This window comes from Nylanderia fulva, unplaced genomic scaffold (assembly GCF_048542155.1).
Source record: "Nylanderia fulva isolate GAGA-0341 unplaced genomic scaffold, ASM4854215v1 Scaffold11, whole genome shotgun sequence".
NCBI lineage: Eukaryota > Metazoa > Arthropoda > Insecta > Hymenoptera > Formicidae > Nylanderia > Nylanderia fulva.
This window is the reverse complement of record NW_028189302.1, coordinates 5,949,848-5,971,276: the sequence shown is the minus strand read 5'-3', so window position 1 is coordinate 5,971,276 and position 21,429 is coordinate 5,949,848. Positions and strand designations below refer to the sequence as shown.

The window sequence follows — 21,429 nt, the reverse complement described above, 5'->3', positions numbered from 1 at the left end:
ATTGAAATATAAGTTCATTAATCTCGGACAAAATAAGTTGTTAAAAGAACTGATGAGATGCGAGGCGCATAAGATCTTCAGTTGTCTCACATGTGCTGCGCGAGAACATGAAACCAGAGGACCGAAAACGTAAAGAAAGCCATGATATGCTGACAGTAGGCGGATAAAAGCCATGAAATTTCTGGTCATTGGGTGGCCAGATTTTTCTCTGGTTAGGCTTTGAAAAATCTGCGACCGTTATTAAGAAACGCTCGCTAAGAGAAAAAGGAAACATTCGATACCAGGCATATGGTGAAAATTCATACGGAGCTACCGGAAGCTAAACATTCTAAAAAGTAGCGACAAACACGTGTGTTCACTGATAGATTTTTCCTCAGTAAGCGAATTTTGTATGGAAAATCAAATTTTAAAATATAAGTGATATGGTAAAGAACAATATAAATAAAAAATCTATTGTATAATAATTTTTGTCGAAGAAACTAATTTTTCAATAGAATTGTGTCTTTATAAAAAATACAAGATTAATGACATAAAAATATAAATGTGAAAGAAGACACAATCAATTGTTCAAATCAAGTATATTATTAATAAATTAGAACAATAAGAGAATGAAATTATTAATTCGTTGCAATTCGATTAACTTTGAATAAACGCATATTAAAATTAATAATTCATATAACACGATTTAACATCGCGAATAACCTCGAAATCAAAGATAAGCTTAATTTCATCAACTATCATTTCCACGCGATAATTTTTTTTTTTTTCGATACTCGTTTATAAAAGGGCATTCGAGAAAGATTCATCTTTTTCCGATACACCCACGCGCTTTCCTTCGCGGGAACGAGACGAAAGATGAAAGGACCGAAGGTGGGAGTCAGGGACGGCTGGTGCTAGTTGAGTTGTCGAGCTGACACGCGTTCTCTCTCCTCGTTTCACCATCGTCGTACCGATCGTCTCTCTTCAACACATATATATACATATATATACACGCTCCCTCTCTCTATCCTCTATATCCTTCCCACTATTCCTGCTCGAGATCCGCCTCTCTTTCTCTCTCCAGCATCATCTCTCGAACGATTTCCCCGTAGCTTTTTCGTTTCCTCTCTCGCTCTCATCTCCCTCCTCCGCGACATACGCCAGAAGCATCCGTTTATCCTCCTCGTTCTCACGTCGAATTTTCCTCTCTGCGTTTCTTCACGGCCTCTCTGTCGCACGCCTACCCGACAACACACAACCGCATATCCACCGCCACACGCCCGACTTCTCTCCTCCTCAACCATACCATGCTCTCTTCCGATGGTTATGGTAGAGGTGGTAGTGGTAGCGATGGTAGTGATGGTGGTGGTAGCGATAGTAGGGTGGTGGTAGGCTCTCAGTACCGCCATACCCGCCAAAGCACAAGGATAGGGTTCGTACACGTTCCGGAGAAGACGGCGAGCCAAAGGGACCAAGAGAGACCCGCACACAATTCACCCCAAAATCTAATGTTTAAGATCCAAGTGTCTCGATTCCGGGATCAAATTGTCAAGTGTCGCGCGTGTCATCGGCAGGCAGCGATCGCCCCGAATGCGATCGCTCGTCGAGGGTGGTGATCAGGAATGCGCCCGCGAGGACGTTTGACTCGTCGCCGGAAGCAATCTGATTGCGGTGAACGTGCTCTCGATTCGCGCGAACGGTGGGCGTCGTCGCGCATTAATCGCGACGATGGTGATCGATTGACGCCGCCTTATCCGGTAGATCTGTCGGTTCGAGGTCGCTCGAGTGACGATAATACGTGACTTCGCGATATACGCATACCCGGGGATTATCAGTGAGCGCCAATCTAGTTTGGCCCGCATGGATTAACTAACGAACAGTGTGAGTCACCGTATTCGACGACCAGTGAAAGGAAAGTCTCTCGCGGACCAGTGTTGGAGTTGTTGTTGGATATAATTTGGATCCGTCGGCGAGCAACGCCGGAATTGTCGATCGATTTTGTTAAAAGGCAAAGTGAAATCACGACCTTTCCAGACGAAAATCTTGATGAAAACGTTAGAAAAATTAGGAACACGACGTTTCCATTAGAAACATCCTGTACGCCATTGAAAACTCAGCAGAATTCGACCCTTTCGGGTACCGACGGGTCTGTCGACGCAAAAAGATACGTTCGTTTTCGATCCATAGTCACGAAAAAATTCTGACAGTTTGAAAATTGCGCCGCAGAAGGCACCAGGTAGAGACGTCGATCTACCTACGATCGTTACAAGGACAAACAACGGATAATTGTTGCAATAACGCGTTAATCGCAATCTCCCTTCAAGGACGAGTGGTTGGTTCCCTCGAAAACGGACTATGTCCGCCGTTATCGCCCGTTATCGTCCGTACCAGCGGTACCGCAAGCAGGGTGTCAGACGAACCGATCTGCCTTGATCCTGGAAGACAACTTCCTGACGCGACAGCTGGCCCTGACAGCGGCAACAGCAGCAGCAGCAGCAGCCGCCAGCAAGATGCCGGAAAAGGAGGTCGCTTATCAGGAGGCATTCTCGTTGCTGCCGCCACCGCCACCGCCGCATCATTCGCATTCGGCCTTCCACGCGACCTTATATTCGCACCCTCATTCGGCGCCTCCGCCACCGTTTCATCCGCATCACGCGCCGCCGCATCCGGTCACTTCCTGGGAGCATCATGCGGCGGCGGCCGCCTTTGCTTTCCATGCACCGCCACCTCACCCGTAAGTTTTCATCTTCATTTACTTCCACCGATTCATAAACAAATGTGAATATGCTTCACTATCAAGTTCGCAAGTTCGAAAAAAAAGAAAATGTCAAAAAATTTTATTGAAAATTCTATACAATTTTATTAGGAATTTTATTAATTTTAATAATCTGTCAAGCAAACTTGACAGATAGATATTCCATAGGGAAGAACTTGTAGATTTTTATTTCAGCCGGTTGTATTAATTGTTGTAACAATATTTTAATTTAGCAAGTTTATTATACTGAAATCGACTCGTACATATATATTTTTTTCATATGCAAATGTCAATATGTTCCTCTATCAAACGCGAATTTGAAAAAATGGAAAAATTGAAAATTCGAAAATTTTATTAGAGAATTTTAATAATCTAGAGACAAGCAAACTTGACAGTTAGATATTCCAGGGAAGAACTTGTAGATTTTTATTTTAACCTATTGTATTAATTGTTGTAACACTATTTCAATTTAGCAAGTTTATTATAGTGAAATAGACTTGTACATATATATTTTTTTTGTCATATGCAAATGTCAATACGCTTCTCTATCAAATACGAATTTAAAAAAATGGAAAAATTGAAAATTCGAAAATTTTATTAGAGAGTTTTAATAATCTGGAGACAAGCCAACTTGACAGAAATATTCTGGAGAAGAATCTCTAGATTTTTAATCCAGCTCGTTATATTAAATGTTATAATAAATTTTTAATAACTTCATTAAAATGAAATTGGTCTGTACATATATTTTTTTTTGCATATCGTTATCGGAATTGCTCATAAATGTTACCTCGGAGTTCCCTTCGTGATTATAATTTCCCCTACCTATATATTTAAGTAAAATAGTTACAATTAGATGTAGATCAAGATATCATGGTTGATATATAGCCATACAAGTCGAAGCACACCGCGATCGATTAGAATTAGAAGTTTACGTTTATATCGTGCATTATTATATCCCTTCGTGTGAGATAGTCCGTAACATTGCTTCGCAGAAAGATTTCGATCGAACCGCGTTAATAATTACTCTATTCTCGAACGATGTGAAGTCTCGATATAAATTTCCACGCAAGCGAAAAGACATTAATTCACGCGTGCTTGTCTATAATTTGCACGTGCACCGATAATCCACTCCGTGATATTTTTGCGTAACGTGCAACGAAAGATCGATTATTTGAATCGTATTTGCATATGCGGCGATCCGCGTTAGTCGCCGATTGCAAGTAATACCTACATCGCGTTGCTGCGAGCGAGAAGTGTTAACAAGAAGCTTCGCGACGGGAGAATCGGCGCCGATCGGCATGCTTCGGATGAGTCGGATCGAACGAAAGGAGCGAAAGAAGAATCGCGTTACCCCGGACGGAATAACGTCTTAATCGAGTTAATTAAAGCCTCCTCGCGTGTTTTCACGTTCCGCGAACACGAGACACGCGATTGCACGCAACGAGATTACCTCCTCGAGCGAAAGGCTATAGCTTCTCTCTCGCTCTTTCGGACGTGGAAACGGAACGATGCAATAATTAGACGCTTCGACGCGGCGCGAACAAAGCCGCGGTTTCCATCCTTTCAGCGCTTCATTTCCACCGTGGAATTGCGGTACCTCGTCGAAAGGATAATAGAGCCCCGGCTCTATTATTCTCGATAAGGGACTATACACACTGAAGGTAACTGAAACTTGCTTGAGAATACCCCAGCAAACGTAAATATATATAACTGCAATATAACACGTAATTAACATGCATATTACATGTAACGTATGCAATACGCTTTTCCCACTCATAGGTGTAACATTTGTAGTCCTAAATGCAACATTTGTAATTATAACATGTATTATATTGTGATTATATTCCAGACAGCACAATGACTTATCAATATTAGAGAATGCTGAGAAAATTTGATTATCTTCGGCATCTTACAATATCGATGAGTTATTGTGCTATCTAGGATATAATTACAATAGAACTGCAATGTAACATACATACATGTTACATTACAAATGTTGCATCTATGAGTGGGAAATTACATGTAACATGCATGTTAGTTACGTGTTATGTGGCAGCGATATATTTGTGTTTGCTGAGATATAACGTACGCGTACGTGCGAGTTACAAAATTGCGTGACGCGTATTTGTTAAAAATACAACAATATTTCAGTACATGAGTTTATAACGTCGGACGCGTTCTGATGATACAAAACCGCTGTTATTAAAATTTCCGTCACACAAACCGCTGAGTCGCTGGTCAATTAATAATGCACAATTATGCAAAAAGTCGCTCGTTTAATCTCGATCATCTCGGACGACACGAATATTTTAATCAGAGAGAGAGAGAGAGAGAGAGAGACGAAGTGCATTAAATGTGTTGTAAAATTCACGGCGCCGATTCTTTCATACGACATTAAATCAGCCAGCAATCGTAGCAGGTGTTCCGGAACGGCAATCAGTATGTCGGTCCAATTAAGCATTTAATTGCAACAGTTGCCACCCTCTCGATCATCCGCAATATCGTATCGGTAATGGAAGGGGGAAAAGGATAGGGCGCGCCGACCGGCATAATAAATCCTCGTCGCTCGACAATTTGATCAGGGATGGGGATGAGGAACGCGAAATTGCGCGATCGCGCGTAGAATATCGATTCGCGTAATTATGAGAATAATTATACAAGTATCAGCGAATATTCCCAGAATGCGGGATACAATAAGAATTGCCGAAATCTGCTTGTCCATAGAGAGAATTTTCTCTTAGAATTTACCCTGAAAATCAATCGTGGGACAATATGATATTGAAAGAATCTTATAAGTTAATTAATATATACATATAGTAAAATTAATCAAACATATTTTATATCTTGTTGTGATAGATATTAATATTTATATCGGAGTAAATATTAATCAGAGAAGCTCTTATAAAATTCGACCGATACCATATTGCCTCACGATGATTTTTACGGTAAATTCTAAGAGAAAATTTTCACCATGTGTCAATAAAGCACATGAGAGAACAAGCGTAGATTCGTATTGCGATATTTATTATGCAAATTGCATGACAGCAAATAGACAAATATCCGTTTGATTATATAATTACGATTATCATGTCGTATATAAAATATCTTCAAGATATTCGAAAAACTTAAAAAAGAAGAGAGAAAAAGAGAGAAGAATATGTCACAATCTTCTAGAGGATTTTTAAATACCATTCGACACATCTTTTAAAGATCCGTACGTTATTTGTTCGCTCGAACACGGAAAAAAAGAATTTGCTACCATATCTAAGTTTTAGCTGTCCATATATATTACAACCTGAAATTTATATTTTTTAATTTAATTATTTTTTAATTTAGTTACATGCCTAAATTTTAGCTACGGTAACTAATATTTTTAGTCATAGTTTAACGCGGAGAATGTTATAGCTAAAAAATATTAGCTGTCATAGCTAAAATTTAGGCACGATAACAAAATTTCATGTGTAATATATGGACAGCTAAAATTTAGCCTATATGGTAACTAATTTTGTTTCCGTGAAGCTAGGGGTGTACCAATAAGTTAAGTTTTAAACGCGCTCTAAAAATGTAGAACAAAAGGGAACTTAATTCGATGGCAATTTCGCGGTTCTTCGCGAACGGGCGATTATCGAGTCTCTCTCGCCTCGGCCTTTGTGTGTTCATCCGCTTTCTTTATTCATTCCACGATCTTCGGGCTCGCAGTAGGAGGCCGAGAAGCGAATCGCGTCGGCTTCGTCGCGGTCGCTGCGAGCGTGTACGCGCGTGTTCGCCAACTAAACGAATGGCGACGTCGGCGTGAATGGAGCCGGCAGAGAGCAGAGGGTGAAAATCTAAAAAGCGAAGAAAAGACACCGCGAGAGAAAGATGTTCGTCGAATAAAATCGCGCGAATCTAATTCGTGATGAGGGAGAGATGCGCGTCGGTCTTTTACGAGGGTTCGCGGTTTTACAGCAAACTACAGGACGCTGTAAAACGTCGTAAAGCCACCCCGAGTTATGTGATAGATTGGACAAGTAGTATATACACGCGTGTGCGTGCGTGTATTAACAGACTGTGATAAAAGCCGATAACTATGCATCTGCCTATTCGATGTATCTGCATATCAAGATATTTTTCATTACTCAGTTTTCATGTTTATGATCAATAATTTACGGCAAAAATAACAGCTACCGTAACTGAATTGTAGGTATCCTTATGTTACAACTGAAATTTTAGCTGTGATAATTAATATTTTATAATTTTAATGGGGAAATTTCCTATTAAATTATAGCTTAAAAATATTAATGACACAGCTAAAATTTAAACTATTTAGGACAATTAAATTTCAGATATAATATATAAAGATATCTAAAACTGTAGCTATAGTATCTAATATTTCGCTTTTCCCTGAAAAGGTATGTGATTATTCGTTCTTTTATATTGACTAAAAAAAAAAGAAAGAAAAATTCAGCTGATAAAATAAATTAACACCGCTGACGTTTCACTACACACATTGTGCATTATCTTATAATTTATTTAATTACTATCTCGCACTTTTCGCTGAAAAGTATATTCATAAAGCCATCCATTATAGAGCGATGCAATAAAATATTACGACCATCATATGTGACTCTCGTTGCTTGATGTATAAACCGGCTGTGTTAAAATGACGAGATTAAGATTTTCGCGCAGCGAGAGATCTTTCGATCGGGAGATTGCATCTTCGAAACGGGATTCATATGCGTCTCTCGGGGCCGATAATAATACCGTTGACTCGTGAATTTTTTAATCGACGCGAACGTAATACTCTATCGCGACTCGACAAGTGATGGCATTATCTCTCGTAATGCTCGTAAAAATGCGAAACGTCTCCCATCAATTTTCACGCCACTCCTGCACAACGTCTTCGTCCGAACCCGTCTCTCGGGGATCGTTCGCGGATACGATATGGTCGATCAAAACTTCCGTTCCGTTGCCACGAGACAGGATAGAAGAACGATGGCGTATGTAAAATGTGCGTATGCTGCTCGCGCCGAGCGTCGTATTTCCCCCGCTTGTCTTGAACAGATATTTTCGTCTCTTTACGAGGATGCGAGACACGCCGTGTATTTTTGCCTTCGGCGTTTCGCCTCATCACAGTGAAAGATATCGCGCCGCGTTCTTCTCCGTCCTGGCGTCTCCGCTGACACGCCGTCTGACACATTTCGATACAGTAAAAGGCTTAGTTAATTCCGCTAGTATAGTTAATGTATCGCAAACTGTACGGGAGGACGATGTGTCGTTTTTCGAGATGGACAAAAAAAAAATTCGAAGCGGGCGAAAAATCGGAGAAGCTGTTTCGAATTTTTTTTTTTTTTTTTCTCGTAATCGCGAACTGTCACCGCTAACTGTCATCCCGCGATCGTGGGAGGAAGATTTCGTTCCGCCGCGAAACTGGACGCAAACAACGCGCCCCGGGATCTCATCTCATTTATGAATCTCTTTAGGTCCGCGTAGGCTGTCGCAGAGGAAAGGATCGGGAATGAAAGAGGGAGTCTCTCTCCAAAGATATGCGGGTATCGTGTGAAAACAAACGAGATGCGAGAGAGCTACCAGACATGCTGGTATTCGCGGCGGACTTATTCTCGCTCTCTCATCCAAAGATTGGATCTCGCGCATAAAAATATCCTTTTACACCACAATGTTCCTTTTTATCGGCGCGAGAACTCTTCGATTCTCGCCTTTCGCATACGACGAAAATCCCCTTGAACTTTTGTTTTATCGAGATACATACATATAGTATATTGTAATACGCGAATATCATTTCTCGCGGGCGTTCTTTAATTCGCACAACGTGTTTCTCTCACGCTTATAAGGCGCGCGTTCGCGAACGTTCGCTTTCGGTTTATCGAAATACGCTCATGGGATCGGGGCGAGATGTCGCGACACTTCTCATTCCGCTTGTCGCGCGACTTTTGCATACTCGTTGGTTCAGATTTCATCTCGATGAATACGGATCCGAAACGGCGATTCGTATGAAGCGCGTCGCCTTCGAGATAAATACGCGCCTTCCTCGCCTTATCCCGAGGAATGTTGCGCGTTTATATACGATTGTTTCGTTTAATTCGCAATATACGAGAGAAAACCTGCGTTATCTCACGAGGCGAGATGTAAATGTTGCGCTTCGTAAGAATCGAAAAACCGTCCTTATCGCCTATCTCTCACGGCCAATTACTCGGTACTCGTATTACGGCGTAAACACGACCGGGTGAAATGTACATATACATATATATATATACATACATATACGATATCGCATACGCCGCCGGCAACGTATCGTACGTAAAAACGAAGAGCGATTTGTCAGCGCGCGCATCGCGATGCGCACGGTAGGAACTCTCTCTCTCGTCGAAGGAAGACATTCCCTTCTTCCCCAGCTTCGGGGGCCGTTCCCTCTTTTATCCCCCTCGTAGCTTCGCGTGCGAATAGAGAGAACCGCGCCGTCGCGATGCGTGCGATTTATCATTGGCGCGCCGTCCATTGATAAATTCCACGCATTCATAACGCCGCGACCCACGTTTTGTACCGGGAGCCTCAGCCCGCAGGAGACACACGATACCCAGGTACGATACGATACGTATCGCGCGATAGCAGCGTATACGATTCCTCTTCCCTCTTCGCGAGCGAATCGCGCGAATTATTGCGCATCCGGAAACAAATCCGAGGGCAAATCCCGGACAATTTGAAAAAATTTTCCTTTCTTTTCAATTCTATCTCGTTTGCACTATGCTTTTGAAACAATTGTGGTTCAAGGCTAATTTTTTTACCATTCTCCGACTTCGAGTGGCGAGTGAAAAAATTAACGTAACCCGGGAAATCAATTTTTTATATATAGTTATAATCGTAGAATTATATGTGAAATATGTCCATTTTATACATAATTATACAAATTTATATATAAATTATAACGGTTCATATATAATCATGTCAAATTATATATCTGAAACATATATATTTATATATATGAAAATTTATATAAAAAAAAAGCACTTTTATCTAATTATATATATATGGACATATATTCATAATTTTATATTGTTAAATATAAAAAAATGTTTACCAGGACCTAACTTAACTGTGAAGTAAAATTTGTTTATCATAATGAAGGAGGTTGAGAGAGAGAATATAGACAATATAAAGAATTGACATTTCTCGCCACCCGTGAGGAACGTGTACTCCTATAGCTGGGATGACTCGCTCAAAGGCTAATCGCTTTAATGAGACAATTAGGCGATGGTACTCGTTGATAAAACGGGTTTGTTTTGTCTGCTTGAATCGAGTCTGTGTATCTACTCGCCGAGATTGCGGCGCGCCAAAAGGTTCTAGCGGCTCGTTTCATTTCAAATAAATATTCATTATCACCGATGCTTTTCGTTCGCTCGATCAACAATGTCACGCACCGACGAGACGGAAGATTCGTGGAAGACGAAGAAATACTCATTACCTCGTTATCAATAGTTTATCCGATCTCTGTTATTGCATAGCGCGAGATATCGAAAGTCGATAGTATTTCATATACGAATATTATATTCAATATTTTGAAAAAGATATTATAGGTATTGCTCGAATAATATAAAATATAATAGGAACGATATATTTCATTCGACCCAAACTAGCCAAGAAAATTTTTTATTTTATTTCCACTATGTGTGGATATAATAGGAAATATATATTTTATATATATAATAAATAATTAATAAAATATAATAGGAACCATATATTTAATTCGACCCAAACTAGCCAAGAAAATTTTTTATTTTATTTCCACTATAGTGAAAATTTTCTTGGCTAGTTTGGGTCGAATTAAATATATGTATATCGTTCCTATTTCAAATATCACTAGCGACGTTTTAAGTATTCAATTTGATCAAATATAATCGTCATAATTAAACTGTAATGTATAAAATAAGTTGCGAGAGACAAGTATTATGCAGAATAATAATTTAAAAAAAAATTATATATATATATATATAAGAAACCTAACGCGCGAGGTATATTTTTAAAGTTCACCCTGCTGCATGGTTCCCACGAAATTCTATCGACTGTTAAGAAAACTATGACCTGCATCTTCTGAGATAACCAAACAATCCGATTTTTGTAACACTATATATAATATAAAATCGTCGAGCTCTCTTATTGAAGGAAGGAGAAAAGATGGGGATGCGAAAAAAAAAACCGAAAAAAATAGGGGATGGATCTGCTCTTTTCACAGGGGGGAGAGCAAAAGGGGGAAGAAACCAGGCGGCGAGGTGCGCCGCTGGGTGCATAAACAACGTTGTAAGTCGACGAAGCACGCGTGGCTCGCATAAAATCTCATAATGCCCTTGTCCAAACAAACGCACGGTGGCGATGTTATGGCGTTCGAGAATTTACCACTCCGGAATCCTCTTCGAGTGTCCCGAAGAAGGGGGGAGAACGAGAAAGGGTGCACTCCGAGAACGCGTAGGAGAGCATCTCGAATATCCGAGTATTTTTTGAATGTAAACCGCGCGGTTAAATCGCCCGCCTCCGGTCCGGTCTCGGGGATGTCTATCCGCGCCTTAATCTTAATCCGATTGTCGAGCTTGTTCCATCGGCGCGTCTCTTTTGCGGCGAAAGCGCGGAATTACAAGCACCGCGACGGATTAACGGGGATGTGTCTCCTCCATAAAATACACCATTCGGGGATTATCCCAACTCGAGCTCGTACCGTTACGCCGATTTATAATGTAGAGGTAACGTAATTTGCGCGAGGACGAGTTACTATGTTGTTTGTCGCCAACTCTTAATCGAGTATTACATATACGTGAATGATAAAAAGACGATTGCATACCTTCTTTGGAATTTTTACCGGGAAATCGTTTAGCCTGACGAATCGTACGTTGTCATATAAACGACATTCCATGACGACTTTCCAATTCGAAATTATATATACGAACACGGTCATCAGAGTATGAAAATCGCGGAGAGAAGAAAAAAATACGATGCGACGAGTGACAGAATCTTCTTAGAGACTGCGTAAAGATATACTAGACGAACGAGAGACTCCCGTAATCCTTACATAGGTTGCTCGTTGACTTCTGTCAAGTTAACGACGCGTAATGACAGCTGTCAGAGGCGGCGCGGATACGGTTTTCCAGTTACACGCTTTTTTGCTTTTTCCTCGTCGTTCGGGCATCGTGCCGCGGAAACCATAAAGCCGAATTCCTTTTAAGCCGACTTTAGTGCCAACGGGTGCGCGAACGTTGTTCTCGATTTTATCATCGATTCGCCGCGACGCGAGAATCGTTAAGATCGAGACTTTCTGTGAGCGGCGTTGATCTTTTTTTTCTCTCTCTCTTTTGCACGCCTACACCAGGGTCATAAACTTGGCTAAAGTCGAGTAGCAAGTCGCGAAAATCGGCGTCGTCTAAAATGACGATATTCTTGGACGATAAAGTTTCCAGTTATTATCCGGCTGTCAAGCGCGCTTAGTCGTCGCGAGAAAAAAAATGTGCAGGCGAACGTTTTATTCTGCCGTCTCGGTTTTGCTCTGTGTGATAACAAACCGCGAATAATCTCTTAATATTGTCATGAAAGTATTATATATTAGCGGTTAGTGCGCGAGAGTATTTTCTTCTAAACACGGATTTATTATAATTTTTAAATAGTATTGCATGTGCTCTATAAACGTTGATTATATTATTGGAGTATTTATATTTATGGGGATAACGATAAATATTTTAAGATTGTTTAAAATCTCTAATTCTAAAATTGTCTTCTACAATATAACAAGTACTGAAAAAGAAATATTAGTGCGATCGTTGTTTTGAAAAAATATATTGGATTTTTCTTCGCGTGAAATTCGAGAGAATCTTAACCGAGAACTTTTCCGTCCAAATTCCATTCCGTGTTTTGCTGCCTGCCAACCGCGCTAATTGAGCCATTAACTCCGCCCTTTAATCTTTCGGTTCTTCCTCCGACATTCGACTTCCTCCGTTCTCGGAAGGAGAGGAGAAGGCATCGAGAATCGAGAGATCAAAATCGAATCTTTATAACGGAATAACAAAGAGCAAAATATATTCGATACTCTCTTATCGATATAAACATTAATTAATTTCTAATTAAGACACTTCATAAATATGTATAGTTTATGTATAGATTGCTAAATGCAAAACAAAATGTCTATTTTTTAAATATCTCGATAAAACGTGATATCGGCGGAAAATGTTATATTTACATATCGGATATATGTGTACCTATCAAATTTAAAATATTTATTTTCCGTAATACACATACACACGCACGCAGATTGCGTGCCAAGTTCGCACATACTTCAACTGACATTTCGTGGAGCGATGTTTATTATCTTTCGCTTTGACGGTTCCCGAACGAGAGCTAGTAAGCATAACATTTTTGTATATACAGAGAAAACACGAATACCGGCTATATCTTTTCCTTTATTAGAGTCCACGACACGCGGATGCGCCCCTTGGCTCCTTGGATCGAGATCGGGACGATTCATGATTTTCTAAGCGGGCGACTATATAAGAAGAGCCTGCGAGATACCGCGAGGGCGCGCCTCGGAAATGCGTGTGTGTGTCCTAAACCAACATCTTTATGAACTCGATGTTTCTCCCAGGCCCGACTTATTACGTTGATTTATCGCTTTTGTGCTGCCAAGCCCATCTGCCTCCGTCGCGTTCCATAACCGCCGCCTCGGCCGCGAAGATCTCTATACATCTTTGAATTCATAAAGTTCGAGAGGCACTTGCGATCGAAGGGAGGATCGAGATCTCGGAATTCCACAAATCCCCTTTCAACCTTTCAACGTCGTTCATTCGCGGATCGAAATTTCAGAGTTGACAATTTTAGCACGCTCCGAAAATGCAATTCTATTCAATTTTCATATTTCTTTCAATTACCGAATAAAGTATTAAATTCATTACTAAAATTCTTATTATAATATATCCCTCTTAATATTAATTGAAGTGAATTCTTGAAATAAATTCGGTAGCGGTGACGATTATCGTTAACGATCATCTCATCAGCATCCGTGGAACGTGTTTCATGCTGATGCAACCAATCGAACAGCTATCGACGCGATGTAAACAAAATAATAGAATTTTTAAAAATTTATATTTTTCCGTCAGAGGCCCGACAGAGGAATTTAACTCTCGCATTGTGAACTGCGCCTAAAAGATATCGAGATGCGTGGTCGCGCGAATGGGCGTGCATCCGATTATCTTGGCAACTCAATCTCTCCTCTCGAGTCTAACTGTTCCTAGCTTCGCGATCTACTCGATTCAATGTGTTAGAGAAAATCACAGGGATGCAGCGAGCGGCGGTGCAATAATTTATTTATTTAAAAAAAAAGATTTCTCTCTTACTGAATATGTATACTAATATATAATAATGTGCTAAAACATTTTCTACATACTTTGTATTTTAGGAGAATTAATTGTTTTTTTTCCTTTGCTTTGCATAATGAAAAGATTAAAAAATATTTAATGAACAATGACTGATACCCTCCCGAATTTCGAGATCTACTCGATTCAATATGTTAGAAAAAATCGCAGCAATGCTGCGAGCGGTGCAATAATTTATTTATTTTAAAGACTGATATTTCTCTTATTGAATTTATACATTTAACAACTAGATAATGCACACACACATACACAATCAAAGACTTGTGTGTGTATATTTATTCAAGCATTTCAACGTAAAGTAAAATATCAAATATTAAATTTGAAATCGAATGTATATATCGTGTTTACGGTGCGTTTACTCGTATTTTATACGTAATAGCATTATTTAAACAACACATGATTAAATAAATCATTTTTTAGGCCAGTGGACTTACCTTTATTGGCCACCATAATTCTGACTACATCTAGTCAGAGACTTTGACCTAACTATGAAAGATCTCAATGAAGGAAAGAAATTCTTTCCGTTTTCGGCTAATTATTATCATTGCCAGTGCATAAACATAATTTTACGCTCGGATTGTAAGAAATCACGATTGCTTGTAATATATCGTTGAATTTAATTTTGCTTTAACTAATACAACGCCCAGTTATCGATCAAAATGGTTCATTTATATTTTTCTATAATAATATAATAATATACTTATATGGTATAATAATATAATAATATATATTAATATTATTACTTATAATAAAATTTATAATAAATAAAATTCATTAAAACATTTATATTATATATATATTATTTAATCGATAACTTGTATTTATATCAATTAAAGTAAAGTATTTTCATATGTCACACTACATAAATGGATAGACTACAAAAAAATTAGGATCAATGTTTGTTAATAGAATGTTATTTTTATATATATAACGCTGTTGTTATTATTTACAATTAATACAATCAATAAATTACATCACAATGAATGAAATCACAGGTACATACTTTAAATAAAATAAATATAAGTGAATTCTGAATAAAAATTCTTGATATCTTTATTAATTTAACTTTAATTTATACTTGTATGTGTATAATATGCTTTAATTATGTATATTAAAGACATCAAAAGTTCAATCTGAATAAGTTTGATCTAATTCATTTTATAGTCAATCCACATTTTGAGGTAACGAATTTATCTACAATCTACAATATCTATATATTACACAATCTACAAATATATATATTTGTTACCTCAAAATTAAATAAAACTTTATTTCACTCACCGACACCGATGCACAACAGCGGAGTAGTATGTTCAAGCGCTGTCTGTAACATACAAATATAAAATTTAAATTAAATCAGCGTTCACATTAATAGCTATTTGAAGAAATGAACTTTATATTTGACGCATAACAATAAACTACGTATAAATATACACGTAATAAAATAATTTTATAAATTTAAAACAAAAATATTATCAATAGAAACTTTTATAGGATTTATATAAATATTTATATAATATCTCTTTAAACTGTATGCATGTAATATCTCTGAGTTTCTCCTATTTAAATTCTTCAAATAAATAAACTGAATTATAATATAATTAATGATTTATAATATAATTAACATATAAATGATGTTCACCTTAGGGTTGCTCTGCTGATGCACGATGCCTCTTCCAGGCCTCCTCCTCCTCTCAGATTGTCAGGGTCGTCAAAAACAGTTCACTAATTAATACGCGCGATACTTTTATCGGCACTCCCGCACTTGTACGCGCGATACTTTTGACGACACTCCCGCATTTTACGCGTTATCTGTAACATACAAATATAACATCTAAATTATAGTAGCGTTCAAATAAATAATTTAATATATAAAGAGAAATTAATTATCTCTTTATATATTAATAATAAAGAAGTATAAATATTATTGTACATGATAATTAATGCGCTAAAACATTTTCCCCATATTTTACATTTAACATTATAGGAATATTAATTTTATTTTTTCTTTGCGCTACGTAATGAAATAATAATAAAATTCAAAAATAATTAATAAATAATTATTGATCTCCTAACTTCGCAATCTATTTGTGATTCAATGTAAAAAAGAAATTACAAAGATACCGCACAAGCAACGATGCATTATATAATATAATATAATATAATAAATTATATAATAATTATTATACTAATACTATCTAATGCACTAAAACATTTTCCATAAATTTGCATTTTGAGATAATAATTTTAATTCTTTCTTTACAATGTATATCAAAAAAATAAAAAAATAATGAACAATAATGACTCACCCTGTATGTATTGAAAATATAGTCACTTGTCTCGAATCCTTTCAGGCGCGATGCTCCTCGATGATGCACTGGCGATGCACTCGAACCTCGAATAACGCAATAATTAATTTGTCGTGGTGGCAATTTCTCGGGGATGTTGAATGGTACTCGTGATGGTGGCACGCTCGTCAAACGAGAACGGAAGCTGCAAAATAGGAAGAGAGATGCGTGTGCGTCGTTTAGTGAATATCGCGGGAGACGATGCGATGAAAATAGCATCGACTGAATAACATACCGAGATAACTCGCTGCTAAACTCGACACTCGCACTACTTATTTATAGGCACAATATACTTGAAACGGGTAAATAAAGCGGAGAGATCGCAGACTCGATCGTGCACATTCGGACATGTTGCTTGAATTAATCTGAAGTAATCTGTTGCAAAAGTCACGTGATCGCGGCTAGCGCCACTTTAGCGCCAATTTCACACGCCTACGTCAGGCGGGAAAATATCTTAGCTACTTTTCAAATCTTATTAAAGAAGAAAACACATTTATAAATCGTCAGATTAATATTAAATCGCGTGAAACAGTTAAATTTATGGAATTTGAGCATGCATAAATTCATTTACCTCCAATTTTGTATGACGATAATGAGATGCACTTATTAAAAAGGTTCTTTTGAACACACTTGAAAATACGGAAGAGTTGCAAGTTCGACTGCACACAGTGTACAGTGTATATTACTTGAACTAACCTGTTGCAAAAGTCACGTGATCGCAGCTAGTCCCAATTTCACGTGCTTCCGTCACGCGATAAAATTCCTCCCTTTCGATATTCTATTAATGGAGAAAACACATTTGTCAGATGGTCAAATTAATATTAAATCGCAAGAAACAATTCAATTTATCGAGTTTAAACATGAATTCAATATATTTGCTTTTGATTTCGTACGGCGCGATTAAAGGAGAAAATATACCCGAAGATCGTCAGATTAATATTAAATTGGTATCAGATTGGTAGATTAATATTACACAGCAAGAAACAATTCTATTAAGTTTGAGCGTGAACTCTATATATTTACCTTCAATTTTGCACGACGATAAAAAGACGCGAGTATTAAAAAGTTCGACGAGCGACTTCGACGAGCGAATTCTACGAAACTTGGATGTGCGCTTTATTAGCCCGTAGTCATAGCAACGCCTAACAACCGACCGTGACTAGTTCGGTAGCTAACCCCCACTACCTGTCAGTAGACGCTCGAGGCTCGAAACGTTACGAACGTTGCGATAAAAAGACACGAAAATCAAAAATACGAAACAGTAGTTGACGCGTTAAAGTCTGCTCTATAATAAAGTTGTTGAATTTTTAGTCGTAAGAAATCGCACTTCTCGCATTCAACTCTGATTGGTCAATTCCTTACGCCTTTAACATTACGACTCTATTGTAAACTAGGCTTAATTTCGTGAAATTATCCGCTATTGCGGAAGTCACGTGATTGCAGCTATAGTCTCGTGTCTATGTAATTTCGCGCGTTTATGTGGTAAAAATTCCTCGAGTATATTTTATTAGTGTTAACGTAAAAAGTTTATAAATGGTCGGAATAATATATTAAATCGTAAGAAGCAGTGAATTATTCCGGTTCGAGCGTGGATTTAATATTCATCTTTGACTTAGCATTGCAATATTATTGAGACAGGCGAATTAAAGAACAAACTCCTTTGACAAGTGCTATTTTGCGAATATCGGGATGAGATCCTCTTTAACCTTTAATTGTGATAAGGTAACGCACTGACAATGAGATAATTTGTTGCTAGATTCGATATCTCCATCACTTGTTCATATATACTGTAAATACACGTTCGAGGTACTAGGCTAAAGACACGAAAATATAGAGTAATCGTAATTCGATCGCACATCGATACTCGACCTGTTTGTAAAAATTACGTGATTAGCTTGTGTACGCGATGTGATAAAATTCTTTGTTAAGTGATTATAGTTAAACAACTATAATGTGCGCGAATATTTATATATCGCTAAAATAAAGTCTCTATAGAAAACAAAACACGCAAATTAAAGAACAAATTTCTTTGACGAGTATTTTTTTTTTTTTTTTGCGAATATCGGGAGATACTTTTTAACATAATTATGATAATTAATAAGATATCACGCAACATCTGTTATAAAACATACACTCGAAACCATGGCGTCCGCAGGAATTTTTTCCAGGGAGAGGCATGATTAAATTTTTTTTACTTCCTATTATATTATTTTTCCTTCATTTTTTAAATTCAATTTTTTTATTATTTTTTTATTTTAATATTTTTATAATATAATTGCAGATAAATTCCAGTGTTTATTCACAAGGAGAATAAATGCTTAATTTTTTTACTGATTCCTAGGAAGGGCCAAATGCCTTCTCTTGCCCTCCTCTGCGGACGCCCATGCTCGAAACATTGTAATAAAAATACAGAACAGTCGCGATTTGATCGTACATTGATATATATATATATTTTAATTAACCTGCCGTTGTGTAAAAATCACGAATCACGTGATCGCGGCTAGCTTGGCGCCAATTTTACAGGCTTACAAAACACGAAACAAGTTCTTTAGCTATTTCCCATTATTTTATTAAGTGAGAAAACACATTTATATATCGCCAGAATAATATTAAATCGTCAGAAAGAATTAAATTTATATAATAATATTTAGCCTTGAATTTTGTACGGCGATAAAAAGACACTGGAAAATTTGGGCGACGCGCGAGTTCCGCGACATGGAGATATCGCTTTAACCGTCGTCATGGCAACGCCAAACAACCAACCGTGGCTAGACTCGGTCGCTACCCCCACCACTTGTTCGCGCGCACGAGAGCGTCGAGGTCGTCGAGACGTCGCAATAAGAGAAACAAAAATACGAAACAGTCGCGATTCGGTCGTGCATCGACGAGTTTACGAGTCAATCTGTTATTACAAGTGTACGAAAGTATAACGCGATCGCGGCTAGGCTTCGTGTGCTTATATCTGATGCGGTAAGATTCCTCGAGTATTTGATGAAAGTGCTAATTAATGCAGAAGATACATTTATACATCGTCGGAATAATGTTCAGTCGTACGAAATAGTTGAATTATTCGAGTTTGTGCGGGAATTTACTCTTGTCTTAGCATCGGCGATAAGGAGACGCATGTTGTTAAAGAGTTTCCCTTCGACGAGTTTCGTGTACCGAATACCGGAAGACGCGATTTACCGGAGTCATAACGACATTAATATCCATCGAGATAATCATCTTTTACTTGTTTATATGCATAATACGATCGGGACATTTCGACAAAGACTCATAAAAATACGGTATTATCGTCATTATTTGGTCGTGCATCAACGTATTACTTGAAGTAACTCGTTATTACCAAAGAGTCACGTGACGTGTGACGCGAAGATCACGTGATCGCGGCTAATTTCGCGTAGTTACTTGGCGATAAAATTTCTCGAGTACATTTTATTAGGGTGCTAACGTGAAAAACGTGTTTAATGATCGTTGGAATAATATTCAATCGTAAGAATCAGTTGAATTACTTTTGTTCGAACGTGGATTTAATATTCATCTCCGACTTGACACGGCAAAAGGGAAACGCGCGTATTGAAGAACATTAATCCTTCGACGAGTGTCGTTCCGTGAATTTCGGGAGACGAGCTTAAACCATAATCGTGATAATATTAACGCGCGAAGGTAATTCGCTGGATTCGGTGTCTCCACCACTTGTTTATATACGCACAATATACGTTTGAAGTATTAGGATAAAGACGCGAAAGTACGAAACAATTGTAATTCGATCGCACATCGACGCGTTACTCGAATCTAACCTAACCTGTTTGTAAACAAAGTTACGCGACCGCGGCTTGTGTACGCGAAGTGATAAAATTATTTAGTGATTTTGTTAAGTGATACTAAAATGTGCGCGAATATTTATATATTGTTAAAATAAATATCATAGTGCATAATAGTGTGGATTATAAGAAAGCTGACCGATATTTGGATTACGCGATATTCGTCTTTGACCTTTGACTTGGCACGACGAAATGGTAAGCGGAAATATTTCATTTTCAAATGACAATCGACGTCTTTACATTTCAATGGCATTACTTTTCCTTTTTGCTGGAATTTTTTGATATAGAATTTTTGAAATTTGGATTTTTCTCTGTATCATATTTGTTATTGAACTTTAGATTTATTATTCACAGAGATTAATGACAACAATAATGTAATAATATAAATAAAAAGCTTTATATTTTTCTTTTAGAATTTTTTGATATCGATTTTTTTGACATTCAGAATTTTCTTCGTACCATACTTGGTATTAAAATCTAGACAATTTATTATTCACAGAGATTAATGACAACAATAATGTAATAATATAATTAAAAAGCTTTATTTTTTTCTTTTAGAATTTTTTGATATCGAATTTTTGACATTCAGAATTTTCTTTGTACCATACTTGGTATTAAAATCTAGACAATTTATTATTCACAGAGATTAATGACAACAATAATGTAATAATATAATTAAAAAGCTTTATTTTTTTCTTTTAGAATTTTTTGATGTCGAATTTTTGACGTTCAGATTTTTCTCTGTATCATACTTGTTTTTGAAATCTAGACAATTTATTATTCACAGAGATTAATGACAACAATAATGTAATAATATAATTAAAAAGCTTTATTTTTTTCTTTTAGAATTTTTTGATATCGAATTTTTGACATTCAGATTTTTCTCTGTACCATACTTGTTATTGAAATCTAGACAATTTATTATTTACAGAGATTATTGACAACAATAATGTAATAATATAATTAAAAAACTTTATTTTTTTTCTTTTAGAATTTTTTGATATTAAATTTTTGACATTTAGATTTTTCTCTGTACCATACTTGGTATTAAAATCTAGACAATTTATTATTCACAGAGATTAATGACAACAATAATGTAATAATATAATTAAAAAGCTTTA

The 21,429-nt window shown here is 37.3% G+C and overlaps 1 protein-coding gene across 1 annotated transcript in view; it reads left to right on the top strand.

The window, feature by feature from the left end:
• The first annotated feature begins 1,397 nt into the window (after positions 1-1,397).
• The window catches only part of ci (transcriptional activator cubitus interruptus), a 93,259-nt gene continuing 73,227 nt past the window's right edge, over positions 1,398-21,429 (top strand). Inside the window, exon 1 of the mRNA XM_029319310.2 lies at positions 1,398-2,713. Coding sequence (XP_029175143.1) covers positions 2,490-2,713 — 224 coding nt within the window. The 5' untranslated portion in view covers positions 1,398-2,489. The remainder of the gene's footprint in view (positions 2,714-21,429) is intronic.